A 13,805-nucleotide genomic window follows, 5' to 3' on the forward strand; every position below is an offset into this window, starting at 1 on the left:
ACCTGTTTATCCACTTTCTCAGGTGTCGAGCGCAACGGCTGCACCGAGCCTTTTTCTTGCGTAAAACAGTTTATCTGATTAGACACGCGCAGTGATGGTGCCGTCAGTGGCCTTATGGCTCTTTCACATTTTTGGCATTCGGCGGCGAGAAAGAGCGAAATCTCTCACACTTGTCGGCGACCGCGTCGCCACTCGTAGCGTACACAGATATGGTTAGCAAAGAATATGAAACGAGGGCGTCTATGTACAATAACCGTATGCACGCTTACGTACTCTAGGCGCTGTAATTTTGCTGGACGTTACTGCTTTTTCTCAGTCGCTGTACAAATTCAGCGTGTGCCAACAGAGACGCAGCTATAAGCTCAGCCTAGTGACGCCATCTGGTTGTTAAAACAGTACGCATCGTTTTCAACGCACCGATAATCACATAAGCCTAGGAGCGGCAGAACCGTCACTCTAAATAAAAAATAAAGCAAATTTATCGCTCAAACAAAATGGGACGAAGGGAAAGACCAATGACCGATTTATCTCCAGTGAATGCATTGAAAAGGGCAGTAGCAACGACGAAATGAGTTTGAAGCCAGCGATTACGCTCTGAAGTGCAAAGCCATGTTTGTTTGAGTAATAACGGCGAAGCACAGGGAGCACATTCTGCGGCCCATCCTCCATCTAGTGCTTTTCTGGCCAAGAATTAAGCATTTGGCACGTGAACCTTATACGCGGCACGCATTCTATCATGCTACAGCTACCCTTCTAAAGTGATCAGGGACAGACGAGATTATACACGACAGCAAGACTGGCTCTGAACATTCAGATGTCCTGCATTCTGCATGCTAGTTCTATTTCTTTACTTGTTGACACGACCCCCCTGCCCCCTCCACTTTGCATCAGGTAGCTCCTCGCATACATTTCCTTCCCACACCCAGCCTCGATAAGCTTCGTTCCTAAACGAGGGCCTGACTCTCGACGCGCAATAAAACAGACGCAAGGGCCAGAGTTTAAAGGAAATATGAGCAATACTCTAAACGCAGCGCCACTATCAGTCTGCCCGCTCTCCAGGCAGCTTCGGCCAAGGTTCAGACAATAGTGCATATCTCTATTCTCTGTGCTCTTTACACACCGAAGTCAAGGCGGCGCGTTTTTCTCTTATCAAAAGAAAAGCACTTCACTGCCATCGCTCATCTTTCGAACGAAGAACGAAGTGACTGCAGGCAGTGCATGAGCGTAGATTACCGCTGTATTTTGAGCGCAACCCGACTATACTCGAGAAACTTCGGGGGTGGCACCAAGAAGCAGTGAATCGGAAGACTTTGTTCCAAGTAAGTGTTGCCGAAAGCATCGCCTTGACATCTATTGGGCAGCATTAAGTACGGAGCATCTCAAGCCAAATATTGAACGTGTCAAAGATAAAGAGCATGCAGATAAAAAAGCTCATTACGAAATGCTGAATCTGATTTTGGCAATTATGATCGATGAGAGACTATGGCTGAGCCACTGTTTCCAAAAGGTGTAATTCGTTGCTCCACTGTTAACGTCATTGAGTGGTAAACCAAGAAATATTTGAAAAAAATTGAAATAATAGGCGTCGAACGGTGCATCAAATGCTACAGTGAACAGTGCGTAAAAAATACTGCCAGTAGTAATTTAGTGCCCGTGTTAGTGTTAACGTTGTCTGGTTTCCGCACTGAGCAGAAAATAAACCTCAATGATAAATTCAGCTACCACACTAAGTAATTTTCATGAGCATTACGTTTATTTAAACCTGGATTCCTCTATATATACTGACGGAACTTCATTTTTTTCAAGATTATCTCCAGAATAAACTGTTTTTGAAACATACTTCTATCTATAAATCTTAATCTTGGGCGATAAATCTCGTGGTTGCTCTCAGAAAGCTTAAAGAAATTTCTGCGGCACTTAAGCGTGTATTTTGCACGTATTTCAAAATGTACGTTCTTGCGTAAGCCTGGAACAACTGTTTTCATCGTAACGCGCAGGTCTAGGGAAAGCCCGCCGTCTGATGGGCTCATTGAGATTGCCGTTGTGCCAGTCGACAATTAGGCGCCCGTGTGTGGTCATAAAGAGAGGAGTTCCTTGAGTCATGCGTCCCGCTTAAGCGTTCTTGGGGCGCGAGCATGCGTTGGAGCGCAATGTGTACTGTCAGAGTAAAGAACACCTGTATCAATCTTCGTTCACTGTTGTCTTATAAAAAAGAAATAACGTAAGTAACTCTGTACTTACAGGTACGGTGCAGTAACCTTCGTCTGCTTAACTCAAACCGTTGTGCCTATCGGTGGAAAGCTCGAAAAGGCCAGGAAATTTTCCCAGTGCATTTCGCTCTGGTTTACCATAAAAGCCGGCAAGTAGCATGAACAAAGCATAACTGGGTATCTGTAGTTTATTCGACTTCCATTTTGTTCGGTTTGATTAACACCAGTAACACGCACAATCTAGCCCTTGTGGCCCAGAGCACCGTGATAGTAAAAAGTTATTTCAATATTTATCCACGGTACTTCGATAGCTGTAATATATGAATGCTGATAAACATACGGCTACTGATGTAGCAGTATATAAGGCGTGGGGTGGGTTGAAAGGTATCCGCAGGAAAGGCTTCACCGTAAACAATTTTCTGCAAAAATATTCGACTTGCAATTATCTACATTAGAGGCCACCATATTTGACCTTTGGAAGAAACCACAGTAGTTTTTGTATTTCTTATTGTTAGCAGTTCATTAAGATTGGCGTTCTTTACTTTTAAGGAAATAAGCTACTCTGTTGGAAGGCATATTGAAACCACATAGGTCTTTCCGAAGAAGTTGGCTAAGGCCACTTCTTTCACCACATGTGTAAAAGAAAAAGGGCGGTTTCTATTCAAATAACGTGGAATAATAAAAGTAGGTTCTGCTTTCTCTATCAAAACTTATTGACTTCGCAGAGCGCATTTACAACGCTTTGTGAAATCACAGGCATGAATGATTTCCAATTGCAACAAAAAGCGTGAAACACAAGCTGTGATGGTTGCATTACACAGTTAAAACGCTCAGCTGCCCGCTACTACAAATGAAACCAGTGCATATTCGGCGTCAAAACAAGTCGGGAACAGGGGTTTGATGCGAAGAGTAATGAACGACAGCTGTGCTGCGAACCACTTTGTCTCAGTAAAAAGACACGTCAACAACCAGTTTTTTTTTTTTGGTTTAAGGACTGAGTTTACACGTTGTCTACGTCAGAACACTTACGAAAGCTAGTTGCGAAATAATAAGCCACAGTGTGTAAGAAGTAGACCGGACAAAACGTGTTGTGCACCACTTTCGTGGTTAATATATAAACTACGTAACAGGTAGACGGTATCAGCAATGGCGGTGTCTAGTGCGCCCGGATCGTAATAAAGGATTCAGCCGTTCGATGCGAACGCTTACATGAGCGCGATTTTTATTCACGCATTTCTTTCTTCTGATGAACGTATGAACTACTAGCTTTCTCTTGCTGGGTGAACAATTACACTCTACACGAATGATTTCGCTATAAATCTAACTGATGACACCTCTTAAGTTAGAGAAGAAAAATGGTAGTGGTTCTGGAATATAAATTAATCACCCTTGACGGCGAGCCTTTAACTCTTTTTGTACGTTTTCGCTTGAACTATGATTGGTGCGTATTTTGAGCATTTCAAGTGCTCAATTATTGCAAGCCTCTCTCTTTAGGCATGATAATTTCTTGCACTTCGCAACTTAGAGTGCCAGCCAGATCCAAACAGGCCGCTATTCTTTACTAATATCTGCCAATAATTGCATCCTGCTCCGTATATGCTGCCAGTATTAGGGCTAGATAAATGCATTCTTCTACTTCTTCATATATGACATTACTGTCTTAAACTGTTCATCCCGTCTAAATGATCTACAGTTCGCAACCCTTCTGGAGGAAGAGGATCAGCTATTATTATTCTCTCCAGGAGGCGCTGCAAGAAGTCGTGCAGGGATATATTTTTCAATCGCCTAGCCCTTCAACACCACTACTTCGGTTGGCGGGTGTCGCGCAGGAACACATCTCAAAGAACGTACAAATTAGAGCTCCACAATGCTCTGAACTGTGCAAGTATGCGGCAATCTATTGGCCCTCTGCAAGCCCGTAGAGCGCTTGCACAAGCCACTTCAGACAGGCTGCCCCCTTTGTTTAAATTGGATCTTTATCAATTGGTTTATCGTCTGTTTTTCCGGCCGGTCTGTTCCAAGTTCCTCCCTTGACGGCATACCTCTCGTTCTTCCCCCGTGCACGTTGTTTGCATTTGTGATAATTTTTTCGGTCGCGTGACAAGGCAGTGTTTGTATCCGTTAGTCATCTCTAACCAGTTGGTAGAAGGCCAGGTTTGGCTTCAAATAACGACTCTCTGAGGCTTAAAAAAAAAACTGAGCAGCACTGCAGTCTGCTGCATTGTAGAAATACGGAAGAAAAGCGCCACGTGGCGCCTTTTTTCCCTAACATGGGGTAAGTGTCGGTGCTGTGTTCTACACCCTGCACCCCCCTTTTTTATTTTCTTTATTTTTAAGCCCTCTGTGTCCCACGCTATAAGACGCGCCCATGCACTGTATGATCATTCTTGACAAAGACGAGTCCCTGGTCGAAACGTTGAATAAATTCGTTACGTTTTTCATTGTGACTTCCCCAACTTACTATATTTTTAATCAGTGGCCGTGAAGAATTGCATATTCCTTATATATATATATATATATATATATATATATATATATATATATATATATATATATATATATATATATATATATATATATATATAAGGAATATATATATAAGGAATATATATATAAGGAATATGCAATTCTTCACGGCCACTGAGGCGCATATAGCTATGGGCCTCAGTCTTGCCAGCATCGCACACCTAGCAAGGCCAAATGCACCTATCATGATGTTTGAGTATACTCCAAACATGCGTATACTCAAAACTTCATGATAGGTGCAATTGGCCTTGCTGGGTGTGCGATTCTGCCAAGACTGAGGGCCGTAGCAAATTTTCTTTTCAGGTTTAGCTCGTGCATCATTTTCTTGAGAGCGCTTTGCCCTGTACTTCTCGCGTGTGCGCCCCTTTATGACCGGTTAATTTTTTGCCCAAGAAATTCAATTCGATGCTTCGAGAATCTCATGTTCCGGGCGCGAAGCAGAGCACAGCTTGTCACAACAGCATGCACGAATTCATGCATGCATGATCCATAAAAGTTTTTTGGAATTTGCAGCATTACTTAACGCAAGCTAACGAAATTATTTTAAAATTGGCTTATTGTCTTAACGATCTTTTGATGTATTCTTTCAGAAGCACCATGGAGCATCGTTTGAGTAAGGGGAAGGTGGTGCAGATCCTACGCATGAGTAAAGACGACAGCTTCACACTCGAAGAACGCCAGCTAGAAGCAATCCTACTAGATGAACGGGTCAAAGACAAGCACGTCGCGGTGGTCTCGGTGGCCGGAGCTTACCGCCAGGGAAAGTCTTTTCTCCTGAGCTTTCTCCTTCGTTTTCTCTGGCACCAGTGTCACAGCAACTGGCTGGACGATACCAGCATTCCACTGGGCGGATTTCAATGGAGCCCTGGCAGCAAACGCCACACTACTGGCATTCAGCTGTGGAGTCAACCGTTTCTGGTGAGCATGATATATTTTGCGCTAATATGAGATATTTGAAGAACATTGCGAGTCTGAGTTGAATCCTTGCAGGTGACCACACCCCAAGGCGACGAGGTGGCCGTGCTTCTGATGGATACCCAAGGGTCGTTTGACTGCACGTCTTCGGTCAAGGAATGCACAACTATCTTTGCCCTAAGCATTATGACAAGCTCAGTACAGGTGTACAACATCTTTCGCGATATCCAGGAGGATAGTCTCCAGCACCTTGAGTTCTTCTCTGAGTACGGCAAGCTGGCAAGAAAGGTATTCTACAAGCAATTTTTTTTCCACTAAGTAATCCCAGATTGTTTAAAATAAAGATCAGGGGGCGCAATGCGACTAGGTGAAAGCAGCGCCGTTTATTGAGTGCTTTTGACCGTCTCCATGCATTGAGTCGTTCGCTTTGGAAAGAAAAAAGTGCAAACACCACCACACATAATAATCAGTGCGTGAAATACTAACTGATGTGGTTTAGTTTAAAGCTTTGTATACGTCAGGTAAGATAGTCTATCGTTGATAGGATACAAAGGGCCTAGCTCAGAGCTACCGATGCTGGTTAACGTGGCCGCCTTATCTTGGTGTGTAGTAGATGTGCACGTATGTACATTTTATTTAATCAAGGTTTCCATACTAGGCAGCGAAAACAAACACGAATTGCGCGAAACCTTTCAAGCTTTTCACATATATAACAATGAGAAGCGTTAGGGCGCTGGCATCGAGGCACCCTAAGAAGCGTTAATCGAGTGCGCCATCTACTGCGTCGGCACCTAATTTCCTAATAGACACCTAATTTCCGAGGCATGTTTTCTTCTCTACGATAATTCGGAAGGTACTACTATGCATAACTCACTATGTGCTATTCGCCTAAGACCGCTAAATCATTTGTGATAGAATTTTTTCTGTAACGCTGTTTCGGCTTCGGTTTCAACAGCCGAATGATAGTTATGACGTCAAAGTGTGGTTATACGCGATGTGAAGCAAGAAAAAACTGCGCTATAATGGTTGCTTCATTGTTTTAATTCACTACAGTCCTGAAGGCACCCTTCCTCAAGAACCAGAATGACAACTAATGTAGAAGCAGCTATTATATTGAAATTTTTCCATGCCTCACGTGACGTACAGTTACAATTTGACGTCACAACCATCGTTTGGCTGCTGAAACCGACACCGAATCAGCACGAAAAAGAAATTCGATTATAAATTATGTAGCGGCCGTAGGAAAATACCACGTGTTAATTGATTTATAAAAATGCATTACGCATCGTTACCAGGACGAAAAGAGGCACCCAACAGTCAGGTGTCTCCAGTAATTCAATTTTATTTTCTTATTTCATCATTCCTCGGCTTTTAACTCATGCATGACTACGTTGCTTGGAGGCCGCTATATCATAAATTTTTGATGTTAGTAGAGTTGTGTGTTTTATGCATTCCGCAGTTTTCGTTACTGACTTTGTTGGCTTGTCTTTCCTCATCTGAAAATTTTTGGATGTGTTCTAAGCGGCCAAGCGCAAAATACTCTATATTAGCACTTCCTCTTTACCGTCACAGGAGGCAAGAAAATGCATGTTCCAGAGATTGGTGTTTCTTGTTCGGGACTGGGCCTTTCCGTATGAGACAGAGTTTGGCGTGGAGGGTGGCCGCACCGTCCTGCAAGACCGCCTACAGATTATAGACGGTCAACATGCCGACCTGCAGACCCTACGACGGCAGATTAACGCGTGCTTCTCGAAGATCGAGTGTTTCCTCATGCCTCGTCCAGGAGAGAAGGTAGTGTCAAATTTAGTGATGTTTTTTCTTAGAAAAAATAATGCTGCAGTAGCTGCGTCACTTCACGGTGGACACAACTCCGCTGTGAGAGAATGAATGAAAGTTTGAATGAACGAAGTAAGAGGGAAAGAGGTGAAGCAGGTGAGCCGGACGTTCCGGGGACGTTCACGTGAGATGGGCTGTTGTCCTTTCACGACATTACTAACCATTACAAACTTGAGCGGAGATTTTACCCGGCCCCAGACGAGCAATTGGTGATGGCGCAGGAAGGCTCCTGGCGAAGATTGCAGTCGAGATCTTTCTATAAGCCATACGTGTTAAACAAAATCTACCAGGACGTTAAGCCGGAATGCAAATGGTGTCAGGAACTGGCAGCCTATGGGCACATATTATGGAGCTGTAGCTTAGCGCCGCCACCGGCGGATATTATCTGGGATCCTTCTCTCGAGTAGTGGGAGGCCGTGTCGGCCAGCTTAGACCCGGTCGTCCAGACCAGGGCCGTGGAGTGGTGCACCCAGGTCCCCGTCAGCCATGGGTTGATGGCCATCTAGCACGGAATCGTCCGCACATGCTTTCTGAGGAAAATAATTTTTTTCCATCCATCCAACCATCGAACAATTTCTGCCATCTGGAGGTATTTAATGCGCACTACATCGCAAAGCCCACGGGTGACATTTGCGTTTCTTCCCCATCGAGACGCGGGCTCCGCGGCCTACGAAATGATAGAAAAAAATGCAGCATTCATGTCACACTACTGTCAAGTGTTGAACAAAATGCAGCAGTGTGTTATTATTAAGTGACAGGATTAAGCACATTGACAGCGCGTCACCTACGAAGGCGATTAGGTAGCGCATGGTAGCACGAGGGTCACATTGGGTGTGCTTTCTACCCATACTGACAAGTTACCGAAGGCCGTCATGTCTGTTTCTGTAACATCCTAGTATATTAGCAAGATGCCATGTAGTTACTGGCGCGTCCGCTTAGCGTTATTATTTAGTACGGCCCTTAAAGGCGTCCTTTGTTCGGTAGGGCATCGACGGCTGTATCCAGAAAGAGAAATGGCGAGTTCCACTGGACTGCACCAAACTAGAACTTGGGTAGGCAGAATAAAATGTGTGCTTTCAGTTGCTGAAGGATTCCAAACTTTCATGTCTAGCTTTCTGCACAATCCTCTCTTGCCGGCTACGCAGTGGAGATGCACACCTTGGTTTTATAATCAAACAAATCCTCTCATAGATATACATGTTTGGAACGCATGAGACAGGATTCATAAGTATTCCCATAGGAACCAAGCAGTCGGCGAGCAGTTGCAGTGCTCGTCACTATTTTTCATGTTGAAATGATTAATGGAGACGGTTGTGCCACAGGTGGAGACGGACAAGTCGTTCGACGGCTACTTGGAGGACATTGACGGCAAATTCAAGGAGGCACTAAAGGAGTTGGTTCCTTGGCTCTTGGCACCAGAAAATCTTGTCGTCAAGGAGATCAATGGCCACAAAATCACATGTGAGGAGCTCATGAAATACTTTCGGGTAAGAGATCTGTCGAGTACAAGGCAGCTTGCACTCAATGCTTGTCTTTCCAGGCGTATGCGACAGCTTTCCAGGGAGGCACTTTGCCGTCGCCGAAAACAGTTCTCCAGGTTAGCCACAAAAGTTTTTCTGAGGAATACTGACGCAGCAGTTTTGCCTTTCAGGCTACAGTGGAGGCAAGCAACATGGTGGCCAAGGAGAAAGCGACGAATTTCTATTTAGACGCCATGAATAGGGTGAGTGCTATGAATAATCTAAATGGACGCGGCGTTCACGATTTCTTGCTACGCACAGGTTCCTCGTGGTGACCTTGACAAGCTCCAAGAGTCGCATGCGGAGCTACTAGAGGAAACGACGCAGTTATTCAAAAGAACTCCCAAGTTCGGGGACGAATCGGTATCACAGAGTTACCTCGGAGCTCTCACAACGGCAAGCGTCTTTCTATTCCTAGTTAAACAACAAAATTCGATGCGCATAACAGCCAAAGTGCGGCCGGTAGTAAAAGCGGCTTATTTCAGATATTTTCGAAACATTGACGAAGAGCAGTTTCCGGAATTGCCTAATGCTAGAGCTGAAGTTTTGTGCGTGGCGCCTCCTGCTAGCCTCCGAAAGTTTGTCGCAGGCTATGGCCCGTTTTTACTTCAATGCTTTTCCACTTCTACGATTTTCTGACTAGAGCAGGAAGTGAGCGCGGGTATCTGGGGTTTAGTAGAAGACTGCGCGTCAGTGTACATAGCTGTCAGATCTGAATAGCAGACTGCACAATCTTCAGCTGTTGACAGCCGGTTGTCTGGCGTGAGTACTATAGAGTTCACGTTAGAAACACTAGAGAAGGACAATAAAATGTCAAGCCCACCGATATTCCTTTACTGCATAAAGGGTCTTATGGAATTCAAGAGATGATACTCCCCCAAAATATTCGGGCCGAAAGTAATCGATGGGATGCACTGCATAGCTGCAGTCCTAATTAAAGAGCCTTTGTGTGCTGAGACCTTAGCGGAAGTATGTAACTGAGCATAAATATTTTATAGATAATATATTTTTTTTTCACTTTGGTGACAACGAGAAGCTTTGCGTCAACTGTCCGAATTCCTTTCTTTGCAGGATCTTCTTATGCACTTCGAGCGTATCTACAAGCAAGAAGAACAGTTTTTTCTCATAGAGAAAGGAAAGGACGAGCAAAGGCAGAGGGAAAGAGAAACAGAGAGGCAGAGAGAGGAAGTCAGGCAGAGGGAAAGAGAAATACACAGAGTGAAGGAAGAGGAGTGGGCTCTAGAAATGGAGAGCGAGATTGAAAGCGAATACGAGACTCAAGAGGCGATTGAGCAGATGCAACTGATCGTTTCCAAGCGCCAGTGGATAAGAAAACAAAACAGTAGATTATCTTGGGCTTCTATCGTGATTAAAGTGATTAGTATTCCTATCGGCCTCTACCTCCTGATTGCTATACTACGGAAGGCATAACGCTGCCAGCATTTAGTTTAACACAAACCAATTCTCCCTTCTGAATGCTACGTGTGGAATGATTTTTGGCGTTAGACATATACAGATGTTTGCTGGACGACGCAAAAAAAAATACGGCTATGTTTCAGAAAAAAAACTGCCCAATAAACAGGCTGATCATCAGGATGCGAAATCCGCTTTCTTTAAGATACATGCGAGTCACTATGTGCGAGAAATTTGATGAGGATGTACCTCATCTGCTACTCGATTGCCCAGAGCATGACAGTTTTAGGCTACGACTGAAGAGGGACTTGACCACCCTTAACAAAAGGCATATTAGTCTTCAAAAGGTGTAAGGCCCGTGGTCTATCCATGCGCTACAGAAACGGGTGATCATAGCATTGAAGTATTTCCTTGAGAACAACGGTATCCTTGGGAAGTACTAGGTATTTATTGTGTAAATTATTTGATTGTTCAACTCCGCACATGCTGTCCAGAGTACTGGAAATCATTTATATGTGTTTCTATTATGTATTTAATGTATGTGATTGCCATTGTTGCAGCTCATTGTTTCTAATTTGTTGAATTTGTAGTTTTTATGTCGTTTACTTTGTTTAGTACATATCATTGCTCATTGATATCCTTGTTTATGTTACTAAATAATATCATCACCTACAGTTTATTTTTATACCTTTTTCGGATAGCATTTCCGGCACGCCTAAGTTATATTTGTCTTCTGGACTGTGTGTATTGTAACTGTGCTTTGTTGAGCGCTATGCCTCCATTTCAAGTGTGTTTATTGTTATGTGCAAAGGAGCAGCCGGCGCCATAATCAGGCACCAACATCTCCTTTTATGTTCATGTCAATAAAAAAAGAACATCAGCACATCGTTCCATTCATGAAGGAACTTTCCAGTCCGTGTTCATGGCGTTCTCGGCTTCACCCGGCCCGTGTCGAGTGGCATCCCATACTCCTCCTCGGTTTCCATCTACGGTGAAGATGTTGCTTTGTCGAAGGCCGGTCATCCATGCCAGATCTCCATCGTTCGCCGGTCTTTGCGGGCTGCACTGGGTTCTGTCTCAGCTCAGCGCAGCACTATTGTCCTCATGGCACGAACTGCAAAGACATCGACGCTCCTCGTCCACCTGCATGTCACCGGAATGCGGACCCTCAGAAGCACCAGACTACAGTTGCGCCGTACGGTACCTACCCAGGCTTCACCTTTGATCATTGGCTGACCTAGCAGGCCACGTTCAATGCTAATCTGCCCTGTGCGGTGCACAGGGCACATTCTAATGTGCTTTGTGTACCCTGCAAGTATCGGCCAACGGATATGTGAAAAAGTGATCATCTCCCTTTGTTCTCTCCTCTTTCTATCTCTCCCTCCGTTCCCCTTCCCACGTGTAGTGTGTACCGAGCGCTGCCTAGTTAACCTCCCTGCCTTTGCGTTTGTATCTCTCTCTCTCTCCAATCTCGCACTGGAGGTGAACTTCACTAAAGCAGTGAGGAAGCTGGTTTGTGGCAGTAACTGCTGCTCGCTATGAGCCATCAGGCTTTTCTAAGTGCAGGCAACCTTCCGGAGGTACCAACCACAACCAGGTGGAAACTGAATAGCATCCGCGACAGCGCAATCAGTATCTGCCTGGGCTTACCGCACTCTTCTCCGATAGCACGCACTCTCACAGAGGCGTGCTCCTGATCTGGTCGAATGCTTAGGGGAATCCCTCAAAGTGGGGTAGATATGCAATCAGGGAGTAATTACTCATTCGCATCAACTAAAGTGCAACAACGGCTACATAGGAAAGCTATACGGCTTTCTCAGAAACTGCGCAGTTAAGGAAAAGTTTGTCCTGCCACGGGGTTCGAACCCGGACCACCGCATCATCGGAGTGGTCGCTCTACCAACTAAGCTAACCGGGACGGCCAGCTTATGGTACACGTGGACCGCCTACCGCAAGTACCCGGCGACCTCAACCTAGGTCACCGCCTCCGCTCCTGTCCGACAACCCGAATGGGCAAGTTTTCAATCCCGTACCATGAGCTCCTGAGAGAACAGACAGGATTTGTACTCCTTCCACCTCCTTCTGAGAGGGCCTTGTTGAACATCAACGCTGCTTTGACGAAATTGTTCAAGAAGCGCTCCTCAGGTTTATACTTCAGCGAACAGCAACTTCCCTCTTTCAAAAACCAACGTCCACTAGTGTCTTTCAACGCGAAACCAGTACGTTTTTCGCCCTGGGTTTTGCTAGGGACACTGGCGGTTGGCAGCATTCACTGAAGCTGTATCAGTGTATACAGTCTGTCTCTAATACCAAAATGAGTATCTCTCTCTCCGGGTCGGTTTTGGGAGGTGGTTACTTCAGAACTCACTGCCAGACAATGATGATGAGCAGAACTCTCTTCTGTCCCCGTGCCTACCTTGCTTAGTGGTGTGCGCCGGGAAGAAGCGTCGCCAACCGCGGTGGGGTTTTTCGGGGGCAAAGTTACTCAAGTGTTTAGTGTTACCATGTTCACGCAGGAGTTCAGGTTCTAGTTCGTACCCCCTCATCAGCATGTCTAAAGATGCTGTATATACAGGAACTCTGTCGCTGCTCTAAGCAAAAAAAAATAGCTGCGGTTCAACTACAGCTTAACCTACTTAGAGAGCGAAAGCTGTAGAGTATCGGGAAAGTGGACGCGGCTTGGCCTCTAACGTTGAGTGCATTCGACACACTGGATAGGCAACACGCCTACGCTGCCAGGTGGTGATTTAATTAATGGTTGATCGCAAGAGGCTGGTCATCCAAAGACCGCTGTGGCTTATTGCTGCAGTGGCGCGTGTCTGCCTCAGCTTGGTGAACCCTAATGAACGCAGCCCACATCTCTCTCTCCCCACCGCCACGTACCTCAAAGCGCGATTGAGGCGCCCACTGTCACAGGGAGCGCTGTCAACAGCAACGGCGATAAACACAATGAACGCCGACGTTCCATTGCTTCAGTGCCGCGTTTTTGCTACAACGTTGTGAATGCCAACGCATGCAGCGCACATCTGTCACTACCGCCACGTAGCTTAATGCGCGACTGAGGGATCCACCGTCCCAGGGGGCCAGTTATCCGCCTTTTCGTTGGTTTCGAGGAAAATTGAAGATTGGTTTCTAAGATTGGTTTTGAAGAAAGGAAATAACTTTCTCATGTGTATCGGGGGACACCCGAAAAGGTTTTCAAGAAAGGAAATGGCGTAGTAACTGTCTCACATATATCGTTGGACACTCGAACCACGCCGTATGGTCATTTGAAGGTCAAAACCGCAAGCCCCGCGAAATCTTTATGAGGTAGCGTAGTGAAGCTTTCGCTTAAAAAAGTTCACGGTATCAATGCAATCCGCGGCAAGTCCGGATTAATCTCTAG

At 45.3% G+C, this 13,805-nt stretch overlaps 1 protein-coding gene across 9 annotated transcripts; it reads left to right on the forward strand.

Annotated features, from left to right (window-relative positions):
* The first annotated feature begins 1,087 nt into the window (after positions 1 to 1,087).
* On the forward strand, positions 1,088 to 11,647 carry LOC144104362 (atlastin-1-like). Of its 9 annotated transcripts, none has more exons than XM_077637312.1 (9): positions 1,088 to 1,319; positions 5,327 to 5,654; positions 5,727 to 5,939; positions 7,224 to 7,442; positions 8,810 to 8,974; positions 9,028 to 9,084; positions 9,139 to 9,210; positions 9,269 to 9,403; positions 10,079 to 11,326. In XM_077637312.1, exons 2-9 carry the CDS (start codon positions 5,334 to 5,336, stop codon positions 10,436 to 10,438), a joined length of 1,542 nt encoding a protein of 513 aa, XP_077493438.1. In that variant the 5' UTR covers positions 1,088 to 1,319; positions 5,327 to 5,333; the 3' UTR covers positions 10,439 to 11,326. The 9 variants fall into 9 exon arrangements, with proteins under 9 accessions (XP_077493438.1, XP_077493443.1, XP_077493439.1 ...); XM_077637313.1 differs by lacking the exon at positions 1,088 to 1,319 and adding an exon at positions 4,370 to 4,485 and having other exon boundaries at positions 5,727 to 5,938; positions 7,268 to 7,442; positions 10,079 to 11,327; XM_077637311.1 differs by lacking the exon at positions 1,088 to 1,319 and adding an exon at positions 4,376 to 4,485.
* Positions 11,648 to 13,805: the final 2,158 nt, after the last annotated feature.

This window comes from Amblyomma americanum, chromosome 9 (genome assembly GCF_052857255.1).
Source record: "Amblyomma americanum isolate KBUSLIRL-KWMA chromosome 9, ASM5285725v1, whole genome shotgun sequence".
NCBI lineage: Eukaryota > Metazoa > Arthropoda > Arachnida > Ixodida > Ixodidae > Amblyomma > Amblyomma americanum.

What these genes read in the sequence shown, in the direction of transcription:
- LOC144104362 (XM_077637311.1), top strand. An exon ending in CGCCGAAAACAGTTCTCCAG is followed by an intron (nt 9,085 to 9,138) that starts GTTAGCCACAAA and finishes TTTGCCTTTCAG; the next exon opens with GCTACAGTGGAGGCAAGCAA. An exon ending in ATTTAGACGCCATGAATAGG is followed by an intron (nt 9,211 to 9,268) that starts GTGAGTGCTATG and finishes TGCTACGCACAG; the next exon opens with GTTCCTCGTGGTGACCTTGA.